Source organism: Ruditapes philippinarum, unplaced genomic scaffold (genome assembly GCF_026571515.1).
Source record: "Ruditapes philippinarum isolate M1 unplaced genomic scaffold, ASM2657151v2 ctg9678_1_1_1_1, whole genome shotgun sequence".
In the NCBI taxonomy this organism is placed as follows: Eukaryota; Metazoa; Mollusca; class Bivalvia; order Venerida; family Veneridae; genus Ruditapes; species Ruditapes philippinarum.
Window position 1 is genome coordinate 2,035 of NW_026865232.1, and position 26,196 is coordinate 28,230.

Sequence of the window (26,196 nt, forward strand, 5' to 3'; positions counted from 1 at the left end):
GAAACTCCGCCTATGGGCCATCCGTACATCAACAGAAAATAAAACAACAAACTTGCCTGTTAGTATAAGTCCAAATTTAACGGTATATTTCCGCATTTTATGACGGTTGTTTTGTTGAAAAACCTTGTTAACAACGAAAACTTATGTACCGCGAAAGGATACCGGTAAAAGTTGATAACATGAGAAAATACTACATTTTCTTTTTACAACTATTGATTTTTGAGTCTAACTCTGTGACGTAACGCATACACAATCTTCATTTTGCTGTTAAAAATTGTAAACGAACTATAGTTCTACCGTTGGGTTTTCCTTTTAAAATCATATTTTCTTAACAGTATTTGATTGATTTTACAACCATTTAGAAAAATGTAAACTGCTTGGTTTTATTAGGCGGACAGCAAAATATTTATACATATTTATAAAATATAGCTATAACTGACAAATAAAAATGAAACCCGAGATTTAAAGAAAGTAATATTTAGGATAGAATTCAACCTTGAATAAAGATTACTTACCTTTTGGGCTATAGAAACAGTATGTCGCTCCCTGAGACACCGTTGTTTCGTTGAACTGGGAGCAATTTGTATCTGCCTCCTGTTAAAATATAGGTTATTGTATTCGACTTATATAGAAAATAGCCATGTTCAGTGCAATATTTGATATATGACAAAAGTGTACAAAAGATTTTACAAATTCGATTTCATTATACAGTCATGTGTTTCCAGGATGGAATATGATACAAATTGTAAATGAAGATAACGTTCAAATAGGTTTCAACTGAACTGTGTAATGTTACACTTGTGTAATAAAGAAAATATGTCAAATGTCTATTTAGTAATGTGCCTTTAATTTATTTGATTCCTGAAATTAAAGTAACTTCTTATTATAACTGATACAAATAAAAGCCCTTGCCTTTTCAAGAATGAAATCAGTCTCCAACAATCTAAATGTTTGATTTGTATGAACGTATCCCATGTCAGCCATTTTTTTTCTTTTTCTTTTACAAATTGAAATGTGGATGATTTTAGTCAACATTTCAGATTGCCCTGAAATAATACAGAAAATTTTATATTTTATCTTGTAATCATTCTGAACAATAGCAGTATGGCATGTGAAGAAACCAAAGCGACGAACAAAACTTCAGAACACATTTAAACGGGTCCTAAAATAGAGAAAAACAAAAGAAAGCCTAACACATCAAAACTGTAAATATTGCAGGTTCGGTTTGATTTAGCATGTTCATGGACGATAGTTGTGATGACATGATTGGAAGCTACCGTCCACGCCGCCTCCCAGCACAGGCTTCCGCAAATAAAGCCTGCAATATCTAAAGTTTTATTTGTCAAAAGATTTTTAATGACTAGGTACAGTTTCTACAAAGTGGTTCTCATTGTTCAAATACCTTAATTATCTATGTTTGCTTTTTTTGTTTGCGTCTCAGCATTTAGTACAGTAACAGTGAATAAGTATTTGTATAGAAGTCAAAATATTAACCTATCTTTATCATAATTTATTTCAATTAAATACTGCTTGGTTGCAATTGTAAGCATGTTCTAAATCCATAAAAAAACATCACGAAGGTCATACTTGTCTTTCCATAAAAAATCAAGGATAATGTACTTTCAACGATAAGAGCTAAAAACACAACCGGCGTCAACTTGTTATTGATTTCGTCAATTTAATAAGTTTTGTCATCATTCAATACTAAGAACAATCAAAAGTATGATATATTGTTCATATTAACATTCAACAACATTCTTTTGACCGAAATTGGTTAGTTAATAGCCTTTTTGAACAGTACAGATAAACAAGTTTACAATAATTTTACCCACGAACCTTCTTCACTCACTGCAATATCTGGAACATGACCATGCGACACAAATTCAGTGACAGGAAATTTTCTGGTGGATTCTTCGAATTCTAGAAAAATCACGATACAAAGATACAGCTGTATTATTGGATAAACTGTATATCAGATATTTCTGCATTTTAAAGTACGTATAATGATAAACATAGCAGCTCAAATGTACCATTGATGGAATATGATGGAAGTGATATATGAACATAAAACCTCGAAATATTTGATATCAGATTAGAAAGAAAAAATATTAGAACATGAAAATCGCAGAAACAAAGTAGACTAAATATGGAGAGATCTTGGAAAGTTTTTAATCAGAACATAAAGTATTTCAAGGGTACAATAATTGATATATACCCTTGGGACATGACGATCCGATCTTGTAAATGCTGTAGTTTCCTGGAATCCATTGTTCTTTATCAAGTCCAGTGTCATTACGGAATTTCACGCAAAAATAAAGATGCGTCCAATTTTCTTTACGATGCGGCGATTTAAAATAGTCATCGTTTATGAATAAGGAATTGGGGTCCCAATTCCTATCTAACACTGTAGAAACACTTTCTGAATTTTTACTTAATTCTACCATCTTGATCTTTAATTTGCTTTTCGACCAACCCCGAGACTGTGATTCCGGACAGCCATATTTACACATTGGTATTGCGTATGGCCCTGGTGGCCACATGCTCTCTTTCTCTTGTCTGTCTGTAAACATATACTTAAATTAAAAAAACTTTTCAAAATAAATCTATAAACAAAGCAAAATGTCTGGTTCTTCTAGTCACAGTCATCTAAAGTAAGTAATGGTTAGACTAATTTGTAGCAATTTTACCTATATGTCTATGACTATGTTTCAAAATTTTAAAATGTGAATTACATAACCAATTCAATGTTTTGAAAACTTCATCAAATTAAACAAAGTAATGTTTTAGTAACTCATTTCAGCTAAAGGAATCTATTATTCCTTTGGTAGAATGAGTTAAAGATTAGATATTGTGTGCAACTTTTTATTTGTATCTTTTATAAATCAATCAATCAATCGATCAATTCGATCAATTTGTGTTGACGGTAGTTTAATATTGCTTTTACTATGTATTGAGGGCAAAAATGCTCCAAACGTTTTCTTTCTTTTTCACTTTTTAAAATTTAATACAATGCCAAAAAACACACACTTTTTTGCAATGCAAATAAAAAAAACACGCATTAATATACCCATTTTGAGCAAATAAATTAATCAAAGCACTGAATGTTCTGATGGGGAGGCTATGACAGAATGTTTCAGGCTTATAGTTTCTTTTCTTTTTGCTTAAAATGTGCTGTTAAATAAGAAGATATGCACATTGCGCCATTTATCGCTCAGCCATTCATATACATGTATATGGTTAATATGGTTGACTATTCATTTTGTTAATATTCCAGAACATTTCATTGAGGTCTACATTCCGATTGTTAATCATGCAAATTTTGAAAAACCTAAAAACCATTTATAAATGACACACCAGCAGGTATGACGACTGTTCATTATAAGATCATAATACCATTTTACAACTGACGGTTCCTTATCAAAATATTCTAGGACTGTTCATCATAAATACTTTATGTCATTTTAATATCATTGAATGATAATAACAACTGCAAGTTAAGCAACATTTTAATTGAACATAAAATTATACATATTTACATGTACCATAATTGAGATCAATAAGACACTGTCTTGTGATGAGTATTAATATTCGTGCTCTACGGACAGAAAGTTGTCTTCTCCCGAAGCAAATCTCGAATAAAATCACGTTTCAGGAAATTATTCTCATTTCATTACTCGTCGCTGACTTTGACGGCTTCGGATAATATTAAAGCTAAATATTTCTTGAAAAATACATATCTGCAAAGCTTATTCAAAATTGAATCAACCTAAGTGAAAATTGATCAGGAAGTTATATCTTCTTTTTTTACCGCCAACACTCAACCAACTTATGGTAGTTAATCGATAGATTTTAAACCTCACTAGCTTGAAATATATACTGCGGTAAATCTGTTGTTAACAGGGTGTGCGGTTATAACGTAGGTTTTCCTTGTCAACCATTTCCCGCAAATAGATGAGAACATCGAAGCGTCAGTGCTATGAATGGTGTTATAAAAAGCGTGTTTTGGAGGTTTTTGTTGAAACTTCTCCAAATACCTCCAGAGGTATGCACGTCGCGGAGAAGGCACGCGGCAGGTCATGGTCAAGTCATCTCAAGTACCAGAGGTGATTGGTTGACCTGTCGTAATTTACTCTGGAGGTTTGGCGCTAGTGAATGCCGTTTTTTGTTGTCGTCAGTCAGGAAGTTGATGCCTTGACAGTACTGTCGTCTCTTTTACCACTAACGAACGAAGAATGGGCTACCAGGAAGATTCTGCTTGAAAAAGACGTCCCCGATGCTATAATCTCGGACATATGGTTATTCCGGTGCCGAGAATAAATGAACTTAAAACACACACTCTTGTTGAAAACAAAACAAAAAAAAACAACAACATATTTTCTGTAGTAATTTTTCAAGTGTTGTAAAATGAAAACGAAATTCGTCTTATGCCGCCAATTATTTTTAGAACACAAACATATACTTCTTTTTATTTGATTTTTCAAATAAACATAAATCACTTCAGCGCGCGCAAATATCGTTTTCAATTTAAAATTTCGTAAGATATGTTGATGAATTTCCGATGCTCGACTGTAAGTCATTCGTATATATATGCGGTTTTTTGTTTTGTTTTTTAAAGCTTCTTATTCTTTAATATTCTTATGTATCTCATAATCTGTATTGAAAATTTTATTACACATGGACTATCAAATTATGATTCGTTGCCCTAGAATTGAATAAACTTTCTGGGGTCATTCATTTGATTGAAGACTGATCTTTGCGTCTTTCTCTGAAATAATTATTTCCTCGTTAAAACATATTTGACCACATATTTCTGTCATTTAACTGTTCACTTTACTTCCGATTTTTGTTGTACCGAAACACATGTTTCTATTTGTGTTTTCTATTCGAATCTATAATCAGTTTAATGGGATCACCACCGGGTAAACGACTACTAGGTACTTTGGTCATGTTTTTTACCCCAAATATTTGAATGTTTCTATTGGGATTAAAATGAGCGTAGATAACTAAACTACTGGTTGTATAAATCCCTGAAATGTCTAATTCTAATAATGAGATTAGTGGATATATTAAGACTTTCACTACAAAATAGTCCTTAACAAAAGAGCACATTTTTAAATTTATTCCTTTACAAATAAAATATCAGATTGGGGATCTGTCAATTGCCAGACATATTTTTAAAAGATACTTTTATGTTAAAAGTTTGATTATTGAATTATGTAAGATGAAAATATAAGTATTGCTTTTTTTCATTTTGCTAATATTATAAATGTAATCTTGTGGTGAAATTTTGTGGGAGGGTCCTTACGGATTTTGTAGTTAAATAGTTTTTTTTCGGCGATACATGGTTTAAGAATATAACGTTTTCAAACTATATGTTCATCACAATTAGTGAATTTTTAGTTCTAAATGTATGCAAAATATTTACTAACAGCTATATGATAGAGCGGTTAATGAGCGTTTTCCGCGTACAGCCTCCTAAGGTGTACTAATAAGTTAGTTTTCCTTAGTTATCACGCAAGCATGATCCATGTCTCTGGTGTAAGCGGCAGTTGACCATTATTTGTCTTTAAAAAATATTAAGGACTATTAATGGTTTATAACAACAAAAGAACATGCATGATATTGAGACTACGGTGTTGCAACGTTCTAGTTAATGACCCGTCATAAATAGTTGGTCGCTGCGTAGTAATTGGAAACTTGTTATCAAAAATAATAAAGAATATTTGCCACCTAATTAAAGCATTTATCTAAGAATTTTCATTTATGCTTTTTGTTTAAAAAATATTGATAAAGTTATTATATAGAAGGGTTTTCATACCAGAACTATTTATTACCAACGTTCGTATGTCTAAACCTGATTACCGCGGCAGTATGACGTCACGGAGTAGTGATTTTGAAAAAATAACAAACAAAAATCGAGAATTATTATCTTTACAAATTGCAGATATGAAATTAAAGAATGAAAATATTTTCATATTGTAAATGTCTGTGATGAGTGATGAGTCAGCTTAGAAAAAATCAAGGTACTATTTTTTGACCTGATTACCGCGGCAGTAAGATTTGACGGACGGTTATTAACATTGGGTCGGCATAGCCTCCCCAAAAACGACTTAAGTTTTAGCAACACTGGGCTCTCATATCTTTAGGTATTTATAATTTTTATTATGTTGTCAATAAATTCTGTAAAATTTATGGGTTATAAATAATTTGTAAATATGCGTTAGTTATATCTTAAAACTACCATCTACCAGGATCTTGCATTTTCACCAGGTTACGGCAATTTAACAACAGTAGTTTTATTCCAAATGCCAATTTTGGAAAAGTCATTTAACAAAAACCTGTACAATAATTTATGACTGAGATTGCATTATAATATACATAGTACTAGCAGGAAATTTTTAAGGTTTCAAATTGTCAAATTGTCTTTGAATTTGCATAGATGACTAAAACAGATCAACGGTATATCAATATCCAACAAAAAATCACTTAGACCTTGAGGTCAAAGGGTTCATTTTATTTATTTGTCGATTTGATGTTATTGTCGGTTTTGTAATTAGTATTTTTGTGCGTAAATGGTTTTTGTTTTATTTTTCAAAAAGATTCACCCAAACAAATATATGATTTACCCTACATTACATCCAAATGTCAAATTATGAATTAAATGTCTGATTAATTTGTAAGTAACTTCATAAGTCATTATACGTATCATCTCTGTTTGATCAAGTAAACAAGGCATCGAGTTTTCAATTGTTTGCATGAAAAAAGTGTCAATTACAAGAAATGAAAACCTTAAAGCTTATCAAACATGGATTAACTAAAAACACTTTATTAAAGTATGTTAATTATGTGCTTTTTGATGGTCGGCAATTGTTAATGCAATGTTCCCTCCATGCTCCAAGCACCGATTGCAGAATATTTTATAAATTACAGTAGAAATAAAAATAATTCATTAACATCTATAGATATGTTTTGTGGCGGCTGCCATGAGTAGCAATGAGCATAATTCCCACCGGATAATTTAAAGGGTACTTTAGAAAGAATACTGATACAACCAATTGAAAATGCTGCAATTCCATTGTCCACAAAGATAAGAATTAAATGTACGTGAAAATGCATCATAAAGAAACGCAAAACTAGTTTTATAATTAAAGTTTGTACCGTACATTTTGGCTAAATTTCCGTGACGTTAAAATTGAAACATTTCAGCTGCTGTAAACTTATATTGTTGGCCGGTTGTTTAACCCTAAACATTGTATAAACTTATAACACATTTGTTTTTTAAGCTGTTAATATAGCATTTATTGAAAAAAAAGCCATCAAACCAAGCCGGAAACATTTCCAATTTTGCCGATTGGACGTTCTTTGGGAATTCTATTTCGCTCTATTCAATCTCTAAGGAGATGTTCATAGAGAATATGTGGAGCTAGATGGCCTGTTTATTAGTGTTTCATAGGGTTTGGTGATACAGGAGAGGCATAATAATAGGAAGCGATATGTCATTTCTTTTATCTTATAACTTAAATGAAATGCCAGAGTTGATATTAGTTCTACCATTAGTCATCAGTCGCTCGAAAATGTTAATAGATAAAATAGGAAGATCCTCAAATATCAGATAGGACATATATGTTATTTTTGGACGAGTTCACAATTCTTTGCCCTTCGATAAAAAATATAATCTACATAATGAATTCCGTTTATTAATAATAATAATTATTATTTAGTAGAAAACATTTAAATGTTTAATTTTCCTTCATATATTTCAAAGTCATTTCACATAACTGACAAATCTTGGTGTAACAAGGGACTTTTAATGCAGGGTGTTATTATATTAGTTTGCAAATAACACGTTAAAGTTAAATATGTTATTGAAAAGTCAAAATTATCATTTCAGAAATATAATATTCAACTTACAAAAAAATGCATACTTTTGAGACTTTATAATAAATAATGGAATTCAAAATATATACAAAAACTGAAAACCATTTGAAAAGTTTTTTGTCTGTGTAAAATAAGGTTGTTACATCGGTCAAAATAAAAAAAGCTTGATCGTTGAATAAATGATGTATCATGAGGTTGACAAATTTAACTGTGCGGTTAAAAATAAATATTTTCAAAAAAAGAAAACAAAAACAGAAGAGTAGCAAAGTTATATCTAGAAACCTTCAAACTGTATAATATCACTATGACAAGAACCCCCCCCCCCCCTAGAGAATGCCCTGTCAAAATGTATTGCGCTAAATTGCAAATTGTTTAAAAATATGTTTCTGTGTTATGTATGATACCATACATTTACTGAATTATGTAAATACTATTACTGACAACCCTATCTACCAAATATATTTGTGCAAATGTAGGTAAATACCTACACATATAAACTAAGTAGAAATGAAATACATTAACCTTAGAATATATGAAAGTACAATGGCATTAAGGGAACACGACTGTGGCTCAAAAACAAAAAGATATTGCATTTGAATGTCTAACATAGAATACGGTCGGACACTTTAAACAGAAAGATAATTCAAAATATATTCCCAATAAAATGTAAATCGTACTTTTGTGTTATTCTTAGTCCGATTCACGTAAAAAGGGTTGCAATTTATTTTCAATTTTAGGTTGATTTCGCAATCAAAATAATTTTTCTCGGAAAATATAGTTGGCAAATGATTTGAAATTTTGTATACAAGTTACCTTTTCATCAAATGGAACATTAATCTTGTAAAATTGTTTCTAGTTAAGGCAAATAAAAATTATTTAGTGGAGATCTTTTTAACATCATAATGATAAGTACAATGACATTGTGTTAAAAATAGCATGGACTGGACATTAACTTTAGCAACAATTACTTAAACAGTGACAAATTCATTCCAGAGTACATAAAAAAGTAACAATGACACCTACATAGGCTTTCATGTTCATTTCTTTTACTCAAAGCTCTACATAAGCTATGATAAAAACCATAAATATAGCGTTTAAATCTCTGAAACATAATTCATATAAACATGCAATCATAACTCGAGGGATTATGCAACACAGGATCTTTCCGCGTTCACCATGTCTAGCTTAGTCGAATTTCTGGGTATAACAAACAAATTAAAGAGAAAATTAGAACATAATTTGCAAATATACAAAGAAGAATTACATGCACTTTGTATTGAACAAGTGCGAGGGACATAGCTTAATAAGTGGTACCAATTCTATTCCACAATGATTTTGCACGTGGAAGTACATGCATAATATACCGTTGAAAAGATTATTTACATTTTCTAACCAACAGTCTATTTTCGCACGAATGATATAATTTTTAGAAAATCATGTAAATACATGTGGTTTTTAAACTAGTTGTAAACATGGCTGAGTTGCATTGTGATGAGAGAGTAGCAAAGAGATCATTGCAAAATTCGTGGGTTATTCGGCAATTGTGCGTCAGAAATAAAAACGGATCTGGATTTAGTTTATGTTCCATATCGTACAATTGCAAGGTTGGTGCTAATGTTTAAGGAATGTAGAACTATTGTTAAGAATGATCACCGTTTAAGGCGCCCAATTTCGCAACATTTGAAATAAACGTCAGCAATGTCAAAGCCATAGTTCATGAAGATGCAAGCAAAGCCATAGTTCATGAAGATGCAAGATATACCGTAGAGGAGATAAGCTAATTAAGAGGAAAAGAGAATTGAAAACAATTTCTTACATCCCAATTATAGTCCTGACCTCCCTACTTGTGACTTTTGGTTGAATCCATACATGAGATCTTGCCTTCGCGGTCGCCGATTCGAAACCCCTTGTCCCCTCTGAAACGCTAGCTAACAGTGTATAAACAGTTTACTAGTACCCACAGTACAGTTCAAAAATACTTTTTCGGAATGGATTCTGATGTTGGGAATGAGTATAGAGGTCCATGGTGAATAAATGTAGGACGCTTATAATAATTTCTCAAAGGTATGACTTATTTATCAAAACAGCTGTCGTTGGTTGTCAATAATTACAACATGCCTCTCGTATTTCAAGTTTGACGCCAGAAAAAGGGATTGTTACAAAATGACTGTCAGTACGAAAATGTATCAATTTTGATAGTGAACATGGAGTTTAAAGTAAAATTTGTATTTTGGATAGTTTTTTTTTTAGAAAAAGACATTTAACGAAAGTGACTTAGAAAGTCGCAAAACTAAATTATTTGTAGATAATGTAGGTTTGGATAAAAGACATGACCAACTCTGACTGGGTGTTCAATTTCTATTTATTTGATGATATGAAAATGAAACCTATAAAATGAATAAACAATCATAAATACATGAAATAGAAAAGACAAATTAAAATACAAATTCAATATCAATATCATTTCAACATTTCACATTTCAAATAATTCCAACTATTTAATTCATCCATTCAATACGTTTCTTTTATTAATAAGTAATATAAATTAAAACATATCTTACCAGGTGCAACTGGCTGACTTCTATTATATAAAATAATAGCAAATATTTCTATAAAGAACAAACGTAAAGTTGATTTATATAAATACAATATTCAAAATGTTCTTTGAAGAACTACTGAAGTTAACTTTACAATGAAAATTTTGAAAATGATTTCTTTGAAAAGGAATGTAAATTGCCCATGCATAAAATGATATGAAATCACTGTCACCCAATCACATTCTAACTTAACAAATATACAAGATATTTATAGAACATCACTTAACAACACAGGACATAACAAGGACATAACAAGAGACAGTTCACTGAGCATAGTAACTCACAACAAGAACAAGATATAACCCATAATTCTATAATGATGAATGAAATTGGTGTCATGTGATTATACCTGAATGAATGAGAATGTACAGTTAGTTGTTCACTACCGTGATTACGTATACAGATAGGCAGTAAATTGACCTTATCTACATATAAAATTTTCTGATCTCCTGCATCTTATTTGTAAAAGTGTTCAAAAATATATCAGAAACAAAACGCATGCATGCGGGGATAACGTTTTCATTTTAACGATACTACTTACCGTAACTCATATTAAGCTTTTCACAATTCACTCGGTTCGCACCATTTTCAGAACATTTTGAGTATGGAAACTCAGTTGGTTTATACACAACCTTGGGTTGAAGAGACACTGAAAAACATCAAATGTAGTATAACATTAGCTATGTTTGCTGATGATAAAACACTGGGTATATAATTTTTGAGAAATGGGAAATCCTGGACATCAACGAAAACAAGATAATTATTTTAACACTATGACTGATATACTTTTACCGAACATCTTACTAGTTTGTGCGAATTAATTTTAATGAACACATATTATTTCACATATTTTTTACCGAACATTTTGTTAGTTCGTGCGTATTAACTTTAATGAAGTTAGTTCACATACAAAATAGTTGTTGGCATTTATCATATAAATCATGGCATATCTCTCGATTAAGATATCAGCAATGGTCTTTTACAAATTCTTCTTAATAATGGTCTTTTACCAGCGCTTTGAACAGTAGCAATATCGGGAAAATTACTTCTTTCGAAATAAGAAGGCATTAAATGAAAAGATCAGTACTGTGTTTACTTATGCGTTGTTGTTATAATATCGAATTGAACAAAATCATTGCACATTTCATTCTGACTAAAACAAATTGTGTATTGAACACTCAATACATTCTGACATAAGAAATATTTTGTAAGAAGGTGAAAAATACTTGTTTATAGCCTACTTCATCTACCGTATGAAAAATGTCCGTTTGTCACTGTTTTATCGTAAATTAATTGTTATCTAAACAATATGTCGTCACATTTGTGCAACATCTGTGCATATTTTCAGAAAATAATGTTACCTTTTCGTTTTGATATGCATGTAATTCTGAGGATAAAGGAATAGGAAAATATGTTGTTAAACCTTCATATCTTTATAATGATGTAATTAAACATTGCACATATCAATTAACTTTGCATCCAGTTATTGTATTCCTTATCAAACGTTATCACAATTTGAAAACAAAACATCAGATTAAGTTTTCTGTATGTTATGCTATTATCTCTACGCGGCATCATAAATTCCTGACGCCCCCGATTCGCGAGTAATAGCGAAAATTAAAACATCGCGAAACAAACTGTATTTACAGTATACAAAAATGCACTTATACTGTAAAATCTACTTGTCAATATCAACACAAATGAATGAATGAAAACGGGTCATAGGAAAGCAATATGTTAAGAATTGTTATTTATGAACCATCCACAAATATAAGAGGGTTATGTTATGAACATAACACCTGTTTGGTTTATACAGAATTTATTTTAGTTCGATTGTGTAGGAAGCTATAAGCTTATAGACACACTTTCGAATCCGTTCCTGGAACCAACCAGTACTGAGCAATGAGTGTAAAGTTTCTTGCTCAAGGAAACAACGACTTGCCCCTGACGGGGTTTGAACCCATACGGCTAGCGATCATTAGATTACTAGTCCGACGCGTTAATCTGTTTGTTTGGGGGGAAACGAGTTCGTCATATATTAATCAATGAAATAAAATAACTAACTAACGAAAGGGTTATGGTAGCGAGTGTGAAACACAACCGTTATAGAAAAATTAATATAATGGTCTTGTCCCTTGAGATATTGGTGTAATAATTACACAAAGGATATTTTCACGATCGCCGTTCTTTCAGAAATGTCCAGCAACAGGAGAGGCAAGTTAAATTTTCTGTCAAATCAATCAGGTTTTAGTTATAACTATAGTGCATTTTATGTTGCATTATTTTGGTTTTGAAAACAATTGCTATTTAAGATTAGTTTTCGATCACCTTAGCACTTTTAGAGTGAAGAAACCCTAATTTTATTTATTTAATATTTTTATTTTGTAACCTTAAATTTGGAAGTGTTTCCTATGGATTGGAAAAATAATATACAATTTTTAATTGGGAATAATTTGACCCAATATCGACTATGAAAGGTCAAATAAAAATAAAAAATAACCCATAAAAGGGAATATGTTTTACAACGGTAAACGGTTTGGATAGGACAAGGTAACGCACATTAAATGGAAAATTACACGTATTTTTAATATTTATTACGATATTAATTAAATCCCATTTTAATGGAAAATTGATATTTTACGGCTTCATATTCAAGAGAAGATGAGACGCTCTACAAGAAAGCGAAAGACACCTGGCAGACTAGAAAATCATGATGACAGAAAGAAACAGAAAAGGCGGCCAACGCAAAGCTCTCCCACACTACCTAGGGCCCATAAGCCACCGCCAAGAGCGCCCACAAGTTCAAGTAGGTCACATACTGTGGCAACACAATCGCATAAACCACATACCACTCCCCCTTGGGCACCTACACCACCGCCCAGGGATCCTACACCACCTCCCAGGGTACACATACCACAAAATGCTGATTTGAGGCAACAGTGGTTGGACCAGAACTACCAACTGGCAAACGAACAAGGTAATGTACAATCTATTCTAAGTGTCAAATCTATGCTAAGTTAGTGTGTTCCCCAAAATGTAAAAAGATATACAGAGGCAATATATAGATATGACCATATTATTGCCTAATTGTAACAATAGCGCCATTCTAAAATATGAAAAGGGGCGAAACTTGTTATAAATGGAGCTGGTTAATTAGTTGTGGCCACATCAAACACCAAGAAAACAAAAAATAAAGAATAAAGATCTGATGCATTTTTAGTATTTGCAAGCATATACATGTATCTAAGCGCTTACCACACATAAACTCGGGCAAGTCTGGTGTATGGGTCAATATTTAGGACAGCAGCTAAGCGTCATTTAGGTTCATGGTGGCAGAGTAACTCTCAATTTCGGCTAAGGCTTGGGTCAAACTCGAACATGTCATTTGGGGTAATATGTAAAAAAGCTATGGATATTGTGTATGGATCCAAGTGCAACAGCTTTATAAATGGGGACAAAAAATGCTATAATTTCAATTACCGCTTTTGCACAAGATTGGTATGCACTTACCGTAATATTTCTTTTTTCAAATTGTAGTTGAAATCGCACAGTTAGATCATGCAGGAGGCAGACATACGCATGCATGGGGGCACAGCGACCAATGCGACCTTAAGCGGCATTCACGCCACAACAGCAGGTGCAACGCTGGTCAAGCAGGTAACCATTTAGGCCCCGAGTCCTCTCTTATATACCAAGAGTCCAAATGAAATTGTAATGCTAAAACCTCAATATATTTACATCTACGTACCTCACCAGTAAAAGTAAAAATCCAAATGCTAGAAAAAAATACTTGCAGCATTATGAGAATTGTACAGATGCCAATATTTTGGCTAATGGGTATAAGCATGGCTTCAATATTGAATTCAAAGAGATGCATTTAATTGTCAAACGCTTATATCTGCTTATAAACATAAAAACAACTGCAGGAAAAAGTTAATAGAGAATAAGCACTGGGTAAGATTGATGGGCCATTTGATAAACCTCAATATGATAATCTAAGTATATTTCCAGTAGGAATTTTGCCAAAGAGGCTAGAGAATGATCACTCATTTATCATTCTGTCATGGATCAAGTATTAATGATGGCATTGACAGCCAGTTTTGTTCGTGAAAATACACATCGTTTGATAATGTAACTGCAATGTTTTACGATTTTGGTCATTCGTTGTTTATTGCAAAACACGACCATAAATCAGTATAAAGAGTTCTGCTAATAAGAGTAGAAGAAAAATATTCCATTGATAATTTTTTTACCGGTTTGGTTAAGCCAACGTGCAAAATTGTATAAAATATTTTCTTCTTGTCATCAAGAAGGCAAAAGCAAGCTCAATCGATCACCTCCTGGATGATTTTATTATTGCTGGCAGTCAAGGTACCCATACATGCCAGCATTTAGTATCAACATTTGAACAGGTTTGTGTGGAACTAGGCATCCCCATAGCCCATAAAAAGTCTGTAAACCCAAATACAGTAATGGTGTTAATAGGTTTTGAAATTGATACGTCTAAATTAATGGTCCGAATCCCAAGTCAAAAAATAAAAGAATTGTTCTTATTAATATCAACTATAGTTTAAAGGAAGACAATATCGTTTACGGGAATTACAATGATTAGTGGGAAAATTAAATATTTTCGGAAAAGCAGTTAGGACCAGTCCAGCATTTTCTTAACTGTTCTATGATGCAATGATTCCTGTACTTTATGCTTAGAATATCACGAGAAATAAGGAAGGATCTGAAGGTTTGGCAGACATTTCTAAGGATTTTAATGGGATAACCTACATACAAAAAACCCAATGGTTTAGTAGTGATAAACTGCAGCTATTTAAAGATGACGCAGGTTCAGACATGCTTGGAACAACTTTTTTTGGAGGGGAAATGGTGTTTTCTTGCATGGCCAAGGTTATGGAAAGGTCATTCAGTTATGAGAGATTATATATTTTTGAAAATGGTACCAGTAGTTTAAGCCATTCATATAGGGGTAAACAAGTAAAGAAATAAAAAAGGTATAATTATATTGACAATGAGGCTTTGGTAAGAGTTTTCAATTGTCAAACCTCTAGGTCAAAAAGGTTGATGCAAACATGAAAACGTCATTATAGGCTGCTGCGGCAGATATTACGTTAACGTGCAAGAACGTTACGTCTGATTATAGCTATTGATAATAGCTATTTGTCTGAGCCTAGCCTTGACTATACATGTTGCATGCGTGGGTGCGTGCGTGCGTGCGCGATAGATAAAATGCATTTATTTATTTAAAAAAAGCTTGAAATATATAGTACTCATAAACTGACCAACTTGGTAACGGGACAAATATTAAAGTTTCAAAGTAAAGTCGTATTTCTATTTTTCAAATTGCTGCTTTGGCTAGAAACAGCTTCCGGAATAAGTTTGAAAATCCAGGATTTTCTTAAGTTATTAGAGAAGAAATGACAAGTTCAGTTAACAATAAGTATTAAGTTAAGCAAACATTGGTCTTTTAATTGCACATACCCCTAACAATAAGTGCTTGGGAGACAATCAAAGTTGAGAACCCCATGGGGTTTTATCATTCTCTCACTTGGGTTTTGCTATCCCATAGGGTAATCCATGGGGTTTTGCCCCCATTTTATAAAAATGGGAGACAAAAAAATAATGGGAGATTTAGAAAAACAAAGAATTAACATTTATGCAAGAAAATTATTACTGTAGTCTTTAAATACTTTATTGTGTAAATAAAAACATAACATTTAATGTTTAAAAATCCTCCCATTTTCGTTGTGGGGAAAATCCCTACTTAAAATATATCAAATCAATACGAGGAATTCCCTTTATATATCTTGGCTAAAAGTCAAGTAATAAGCACTTTTAAGGAGCAAAACGACAATAATTAAAGGCAAATACAACCATATATCATACATCTCTCGATACAATTAACATTTTCCTTTATATTCCTGTAGGTAGTTACTTCTGGGAGTATCTATAATAAAATAAATTCCGAGTAAACATCTTATTTTAAAACATTTTTACAGTCAGTTGAAGTTTATCGAAAAATACATAAAATTCCGCATGGAATATTACGTATGAACAGACTAGCCTGAATTAATCACGGACGGAGGCACATAAGTACAACATGTTGGCTTGGATGTATATGAAGGAATGGTAAGTATATACGTACAGAAATATTCCAGATGCGATTGGCAGTGGCAATAGAATAAAGTATTAAAAATTACAAAGGGCAATAAGTCAAAAAATATGTAGTTAGAGTTATCATTCTTCTTGTGCACTGAAAACCTCCTGAGTGACATCTATCTACCCATGATTATAAAGTTTCATGTTGATATCTCAAAGGCTTTTTGAGTTATGCTATGGAAAAAACTAAGTTTGAAAAATAACAAAGGGAAATAACTAAAAAACAATATGCAGGATAGCCTTATCATTCAACCATTTGATCTATTTACCTATTAAGTTTCAAGTCGATACCTCTAACAATTTTTTAGATCAGCTTCGGACAAAAAGTAATAAAAATAACAAAGGGCAATAACTCAATAGTTATTAAGGGTTAAGTTATCATTCTTGCGCACAACATTCTTCCTTAATAAGATAAATACACCTAATATGAATTTTCAACGCTTTTTGAGTTATGCTCCACTCAGGTGAAAAATTAAGTATAAAAATCAACAAAGGGCAATAACTCAAAACATATGAAGGATAGAGTTATCATTCTTGTGCACTACACATCTGTTGAATGATATCTATTCATATATGAAGTTTCATGTTGATATTCCAAAGGCTTTTTGAGTTACGCTTTGGACAACAAAAAACTAAGTTTGAAAAATAACAAAGGGCAATAACTGAAAAACTATGCCGGTTAAAGATATCATTTTTATGCACTGCACTCCTCCTTAAAATAATCTAGCTACTTATGAAGTTTCAAGTTGATACCTCGGATAACTTTTGAGATATGCACCGGACAAAAATGTCGGACGGAAGGACGGATGGACAGACGGACGGAAGGACGGAGACCATTTCTATATCCCCCGCCGCCTTTCGGCGGAGGATAAATATGAAGTTGAAATGGTCATAATTCCTTGACTTGCTTGTGCAGTTTATGGTACCTTTTGGGTGGTTTATCATCACATTGTATTTTGTATAGGTCAGTGTTTCAAACAGAAATCCCCTGGTGTTTCATATTAAGCCTTTACAAAATAACTACACACTTATCAATGTATGCGCGACCGTTGATAAAAATAATTTCAAACACTCGTTCAATTTATTCGTCTGTTAGGCGATTTTCCAGAGTAAAGTGTTATTGAAAAACAGTTAAATTTTCATCATTTTGGATGGTATCAACACCATGTTTTGTCAAATAATGCACTATTATCAGTTTTATATACTTTTTCCCGACATATTAGAATGAGGGGTAATCGCGTCCATGTCCCTGGATAATGATTTTTATTTAAGCGGCAATAGCCCGACATCCTAAAAGCCCACCCAACGTGCCTGCCCAGTAAAAAGCATATAATTGTGGGACAATCGTGATTAAGATAAGATGTATTCCGTTAATTCCACCCTTATATGTTTCTCACCGGGTACCTCGTACATGTATTTGAATTATGTGCATTATGAACAAGTGACAGTAGACGGGTTTGATTTTCAGAAAAGACCCTCCGTTAAGAGTCTAACAGCATTTTTGAGTACAAGCAGGTAGTCAATCGTTTTTACATAATTCGGGTACGCTGAATCCATTTTTTGCACTACCACGGCTGTACTTGAAGTCCTTGACCTTCAAAATGTCAAATCAAAATGGCCGCCATTGTCTTTACCATCTACTTAAACAATTATTTTTCTGGTACATATCGTATCGCATTTCCGTAAATCTACATGGAATAAAGTTTCAATTAATTTAAGGAATAATTGGCTGATAAGTATATGCGTTACAAATTGACTGCTATGCCGGCCATCTTTCAAGATGGACACCTGTTTAATAAATATAAGTAAAGAGCTTTTAAACAAATGGATCCTTCTGTAGGAATGAGTATCAAACATTGAATAATGACATGAGCAACATGTCATGTCGAATTATACACACTGTGTAGGTATACAGCACACTTTTATTTACATCATTACTTCAAACTATCACAGGTCATTCTTTTTGGACAATTAATCTATATCAGGTATCTGATATCCAAAATGTCTTACATAAAACCTGTACATTTTAATTTACCATTAGATGTTTAGTAATCTTTATTTTGATAGAATAGCATTTGTGTAAACCTTTATGGATACTAGATCATTTTATAATTTGAATGCCAAGAGTCAAGGTCAGTATGTAAATACTTTAAAAATTGCCTGTCATCTTCACAGGTCAGCGACTATGTCTTTGAGCCCGCATGACTTTGCAACAATATCTTTTGTACGACCAGATTTCAAATAGAAAAAACAAAAACAGAATCCCAAAACAGCTATCAAAACGGCAAAATTGAAAACGTTTTAGGCTCGATTTGATTGAGCCTGTACATGGACGTTACTGGAAATTGCAAATTACCTTCCAAGCACCCTAGCACCGGCCCACGCAAAATTCATATATCAAAGTGGGAAATTGTGAGATTTGGAATTTACAAACATCCGCAGATGTGTTTATACGATACTTTTTATTGTTTTATTGATAAAGCTACTTTAAAAAGGGTCGTATTTATCAATCAAACTATAAACATGTCTAGACATGGTTAAAAACAGATCATCTATTTATTAATTGAAATAAACTCAAATAAATGGTAAAGTCATTTTAATTTTTATAATCTTTCACCTGGAAAAAAGTCTAGCAAACATGAACCATAAACAGTCTACGAGCTTGCACTGTCTTACGGTTAATGCATAATATAGAGTAAAACATTATCATTCAAGTGACTAAGATATATTCAAATCATCATACTTATTTTGTTCTTGGCTATCTTTCAAGAAATTGATGAGTATCTTATTCCATTATGATATAACATACTGTTGATATCATTTTATCTCATATTTTTTCAACTATCACCCCATAAAATTACTTTGGTTTTTCTTAGTGTAATTTTAGTCACTAAAATTTGTACCAACTATTTTTGGACTACCCTGATAATTATGTAAAACAAAGATAAACAAGGGCGTGCAACTTGAAATGTATCCGAAGCTCGGCTCAGTTATATTAGGATCCATTACCTTTGTTGCTGGGTCGTGTTGGGGCTGCGTTTATTGAATGCCACCTTTCTTTGTTAATCTTCTTTTCCATTTTTTACATTGAAGGCATGGTCACTGTAGTCTTACAAGTTTTACAAACATTAGAAACATTAAGAAGCATTTATTTATATCATCAGTATTTCTTATTATTTTAAAAAGCATCCATGAATAAATGACAAAGATATAGACACAACCATCAATGTTCTAAATTGACCTATCTAGCTATCAACCTAGTGTTTAAGCATTACAAGTAGTCCTAATGTGCCACAAATTTATGCCTAGTTACGCCAATATCCATCCATTGAATGACACAATTTATGACCGGACATGACCTTCAAAATATTTATATGAAATGGAATATGACCTTTAATGTCTGAAATCTTACTTTATGCGATAATTCTTTTCTCACTAAAGACAAATTGTTTCAAAGTACCACGTATTTATTCTTAGCTCCCGCTGAATAACACATATATGGACTGGACATGACCACAAATGCACTCTCATATGACTTTTGAAATACAAGTGTTACCTTGGAACTTTTGTTCACTGCATGTCGTCTTATAAAGAGGCGCCATATTTATCCAAAAATGATTTTTAGTTCATCCATGAATGACAAAATCGTTAACCAGACTTTTAAGAGACTTTAAATAAATATTTTGTTCGAAGGGAAAGTATGATTTTTGTCTTTGATTTACATCATTAGCTGAGTTTTACATGTGACTCATTGTCCCAATGTGCCATACATTTATGCATTTTTTATTATTTCAAAAGGCATCAATTAATGAGAAAGTTATAGATCGGACACAAACATCTTGTTACGTTTATATCATAATTTATGATATAGAAGTTTAACTGTAGACATAACCCTGCTTGCTGCTTGTGGATGACACGACCTTTTCAAATTACACATTTGCGCAAAGTTATTGTCGTTCCATGACGGCGGCATATACCATTAACAAGATTCAAATAATTTTATCCGAACTCCGCCTGCTCTAGGCCAATCAAAACAGATAATTTAATATGACACGATAACAAAATAGACGAAAAAAGTCCTAACACAGGGGCCTCAACCACCATGTTCTTGTCAGGTTACATATATGGAAATGAAATACCATCCTAATGCACGAAGCTCGGCACTAGTATGTAGATGCTTCTGTGGGATAAACACCATACAAGAAGAAACTCTATTATTCAGGAAAGTAGTCTATTTCATGAAAAAAAATATTTTTTCGAATGCTAGCTGGATGGCGATTCTTATATTACTTTTGGAAATACTAAGACTTATAAATAAATATCAGGTCGTGCATGAAAAATTGTTGACCGGTTCCCCACTTATGAACTTTTACAAAATTGCCTTTCTTGATAGACATGACCCTGATCTTTGGACTGTTGAATTGGCTCTCAAGCATTACACGTCCCAGTACATGTTCTTGCGCAAGTGACATTGACATAAGCAATAAACAAACAATGGTATCCCTGTTTTGGAAATTAAGTAATAATATAAAATATAGCACTTGCCAATCCGTTATAGGCCGTATATTTATGCTTAACTATTTCAAAATTCATCTCTAGATGACAGAATACTAAACTGCACATCTTTATTCAAGCACGTTCAAGTCTAACTTAAGGAGTTGAGCTTCACAGCTGGGTAATTCTTGTGGCATTGTATCAATGTGCCACACATTAATGCAATTTATTTCAAAATCTATCCAAAAATGACAGATATGGACCGGATTAAATACGGACTGACACGGACAAGCTCTTACTGGGAGATTTGTGAAGATATCTGTTATCTTCATGTTTGTTTCTTACTCCAAAAACAGTCTTTTGCCTCCCATAATCAATGATTCATCCTATAGGTCGGGGTATACGGAATTAATCTAAAAGCCAAATTGTGATCGCAAATATCCCTAACTGACACAAGATGACGCTCGGACAGATAGACAGACGGACAAATATTTGAGCAGGTCCCCCCCCCCCTCAGGACGATAGTTTTATAAAACATCGCAATAATTTAAAGAACATGCATTGTATTCTTAAAAGTATAAAAACATTTAAATGAAAAAGTGAACGCAAATAAGACTCTCATTTACGATGTATTAGGGTATAAATTGTGACCTTTTTTGCACCATTAAGTTTCTAGTTTTAATGGATGTTTTTTCAAAGTCTTCGATTGGAAGTCTTAATTAGTATCACTGCACGTTTAATAAAAGAAAACATGCCTAGTAAAATGCCTTCTTGTGCTTGTTTACTTTAATTATAATACAGTGTATAAAACATAGGAAATTGTCCGCCATTTTGAAATCCAAGATGGCTGCCGCAATAAATTTTATTGTTTTTGCATCTATTCTTCTCGTCCACACTTCAGTAGACTTAAATTAACAAAGCCTTAAATTAAAATGCCACAAAATGTGTATATATCTCGCCCATTGGAGAAATGAAGTTAAATTAAAAAATTCAATGGCGGCCATTTTGAAATTAATTTTTAAAGGTCAAGGACTAAAAATACAGCCTTGGTAGAGCAAAAAAAAATGAATTCAGCATACTCAAAATAGGGAAGTAACCCCAACTACCTGCTTGTACTAAAAAATGCCGTTAAGATTAACATTTTCCCAAAACTCAAACCAGTCTACAGTGCCGTACCAATGTATCGATTGTAATCTTTTTAATCTTATTTAATTTGATATTTTACTGACATTTTACGTTAGTCGCACGTCCTGATTTCATAATATTATGCAGACGAAATTTTACGACTTCTTTTTATCTGTATTTTCATTTTCCGATTATATGCATGTATTTAAACGTCTTTTACCATACAAACATACATAAAGATATATGATATAATGTGATTTACTGTCCTTAAATGCAATGTTTTACCCACCTATCAGTAGAGTTTCCTTGAAAGTTTATCACTATATAACTTCACGCGAAATAAATGAATATCGGGAAAAAATTATAATTGTCGCGCCCGGAACTTCTATCATGTATGTATGTATGTATGTATGTATGTATGTATGTATGTGTGTATGTATGTACGTACGTACGTACGTACGTACGTATGTATGTATGTTCCCTGCCTCGGTTTCCCAACCTAAGATTTTATAGTTATTTACCTTGTATATATTTTTTCCTAATAATTCCTTATTATTTAAGATTTTTATAGAACAAATTCATGAATTTATAGGCTTTAACCCCAGCTCATCCCTAGATATATCATAATATTTATTTTTTTTCTTTAATGCAACATTATCCCCTGCCAAAAAGTGAAGTTTCATCCAAATATCTTTATAAATAAGTTCTTGGGCAATTAATGAAGTTCGTGAAAACCACAACCTTAGTTTGCTGCCCACGGTATTTATTTCCTAATAAATATTGATGAATTTGGAAAAAGAGTTTTAATGAGTGTCACCCTTTTTAAGCTTTTTTCCCCCGAAAAGTGAATGTATTTTACGTTATAATACTAGCACACCCTTAGATATATTATGATGTCAATTGGTCTTTCTTTAATGCAACATTGTCCTCTACCATACAGTGAAATTTGCATTCAATTGTCTTAATAAATAAGTTTTTGGGAGATTAATGAAGTTCGTGAAAAACTCGACTTTAATTTGTTGCGCGCGCGGTATTTATAGCGGAAGAGTACGCGTGTTCTCTCGTCCTGGTTACTTTACATACTCTATCAATGATTGGTTGTATTGTCCGTTTTGTAGTTAAAATTCCTTACATGATAATCTTTGTTAACAGAAAAGAACAAAACAGTTCTGCTCTGTTCTGATATAGGTGTCCCGTAGACGCGTTTTAGTTATATAGCGCGTTCCAATAGTTATTTAGTGTATGGTTTGCCAACTATCAACTGTTGTTATTTTTGTTTTTTACTTGCTGATGATTTTTATCCTGTACAATTTTATTTGATCGACTGTTTATATTTTATCAGTATAATTATTATCCTTTATAAATTGAAAATCTGCTGTTCTATTTATTCGGGGGTCTAATAACGTTGTAATATATTCTACTGTTACGCTTGATTTTTGGATTGACTATGGTTATGGCAATCTGACTTAAGTTTTGGGGTGCGTGTCATAAAAAATTTCAGGACCGATTTTAGTCGTAAGTGCAAAACTGTTATAAAACTGAATAAGAAAATAAGAAAAACAATTTTTAGACTTGACTTAGAATTATTCCTATGGGTGTCTCGGGGCATTTCTAACTTTTATCATAAGATATAAATACAAAAAACACGTGCTGCAGAAAACACTACAGCTCTTGTTTTATTTAGAATACATAGAGTTATATACTTAAAAAGTAGAGGGCAAAAATGAAGAAAAAGTTATTAGTACCTGTAATAATTAGCTTTTGTTAATGTTATTACACTGATTTGATATGGATTATGATAAGGTTTGGTACTAGATATGTAGGTCACTTAATCCTTTTTATTTATAAGGGTCCTGATTCCTTAGTCTCCCTGTTATAAAACTCTTCAGTTATAACACCAAATGCATTGAGACAATTTGCAGAAAATAATGTGTTATTTACTCGGGGTTATGCAGACGCTTTAAATAGATAACTCTTAATCAGTGTAGAGGAAAGGAAGATTCAAGCGTCTGCATAATACTGATTGAATTGAGTTTACGGAAAAAAGACCCTAATTAGTAATAAAATCTGCTGTTAAAATACATATAGCACCCTTGAACGTAATGATGATGTACAATCCGTTTACACATGTATATTAAGGCAGTGACCTTCTTACTTTAACGCTTCAACACATTTTACTTTAAGGTACTGTCATAGCATTTGCCTAACTAGCCTCAGTGACAAGCATTTAAGATTTTCACTTAGAGGTTTAAGATTGTAGGAAACATTATTTTCAATATTGCTTTATTTATTATATTTTTATAGCTTGACGTTAAAAATTATATATATTTGGGAAAAGCAGAAATTAAACAAATGATTCATCGCCAATGTTGCATAAAATATTTCTTTTTAAATAAATCTGAAGAAAAAAAGTTTGTCAAGGATTTGAACTTGCAACTGCGCGACTTTTATGCTATAATAATACTTACTAGGACATCACGCCGTCATTGTGAATTTATTATCGGAAACTATATTATCAAAATCAATTGGTTGATCGTAATAAATTACAGAAAACTAACACAGAGACTAACGTAAAAAACTTCGACAATAAATCAGTCTCAGGTCTATATTGCCAAACAGTACCTTCGGTGTTTGTTTGTGGTATGTTAATTTGTTAAAAATAAAATCAGCTAATGCTCATTTACTTTTCTATATTCTTATTATTAATTTCTAGCTTATATATCGACAATAAAATATCCGGAAAATGTATCGAAAATTTTTGATTGACAATCATTAAAAGTCTGTTAAGTTTTAGAACACATACTAGTACTTCCTTTGTGAATGTTAATTTTTTTCAGTGAAGTATTGTTTTAGGTACAGTTTGGAACTAAGTTAAAGAGATAATAAAGATTAAGCAAAGTTTCACTCCAAGGTGATGAAAAATCTACATGAGATTCTCCTATACCCCAGTACCGATCTTATCATACTTGGTATATCAATAGGTGTTACGCTTTTAGAAAAATTGTTTATTATTGCCAGGCATTTGCAATAAAATAGTGTTTAAAAGATTGCAGTACGCGGACATGACATATCTTATATTTAACTATCATGTTAATTTGTTAAATAAAGCCGTCTGATTTGTTTGATTTTTTTTTATTACTTTGCGTGCACGTTTATATCTTTATACGGTGTTTTAATAAACTTTAAAAATTTCTAAGTTGGAGTTGTTATAGCATTTAATTAGCAGATATAAAGTTCATGCCAGGATTCCGCCAGGCCTAGGATAAGGGGTAAATCGAAAGTACAGAATCAGAATCTATTGAATTGTATGATTATCGAAAATACATGTTATAAATAGTTTTGGGTTTAAAATAGTTCAATGAAACATAATGATAAACAATAAGAAGTTTGGAAAACGAATGCAGAAAGTCTCAATGTAAGACAGATGTCAGTCAAGGAAGCACGCGGACATAAAATATAAATCAAATCAAGAAACATCGTAGAAAAAAGGCAGTTTAGGCAAACGTTCCGCGTTCGTCCTCCTTTTCTGACATTTGTCTACCAAACAAGTTACAAATTATGACAAGCTAAACCTAAACTATCCAATCTAATTAATATAATAAACGACTTACCTGTATTCAAATAGCTGATAAAAATAAAAATGAAAAACCACTTCAAAGCCATGATGGCTTGATATGATTGTTAAATTTCACACTCAATCCGGCATAGTACGTTAAACGGAAGTCTTCACCAAAAAGTCGAATCAATCTGCGGAGTAACTTGTTGCGCCGCTCGATCAAGTCCAAGTGAGAAATAAATATGACTCGCAATAACAATATGTAAATGTCATTTCTCTTTGAATTTGGCATTTCCTAGCAATTTATAATTCATTAATATAGATAAGATGCGCTTCCTGTATTAAATAATCAAATATATGTTAATGAAAATAATTGGG

General features: G+C 32.2%; 1 protein-coding gene across 1 annotated transcript; it reads right to left on the reverse strand.

The window, feature by feature from the left end:
• Positions 1-515: 515 nt before the first annotated feature.
• Positions 516-26,070, reverse strand: LOC132728307 (uncharacterized; the record flags this gene model as incomplete). Its single annotated transcript, XM_060713946.1, has 6 exons — positions 25,874-26,070; positions 11,017-11,124; positions 2,216-2,560; positions 1,837-1,920; positions 913-1,046; positions 516-594 (listed from the first exon to the last, which is right to left on the reverse strand). Coding segments are annotated over exons 1-6 (802 nt in total), but the record flags the coding sequence as incomplete, so codon positions are not given.
• Positions 26,071-26,196: the final 126 nt, after the last annotated feature.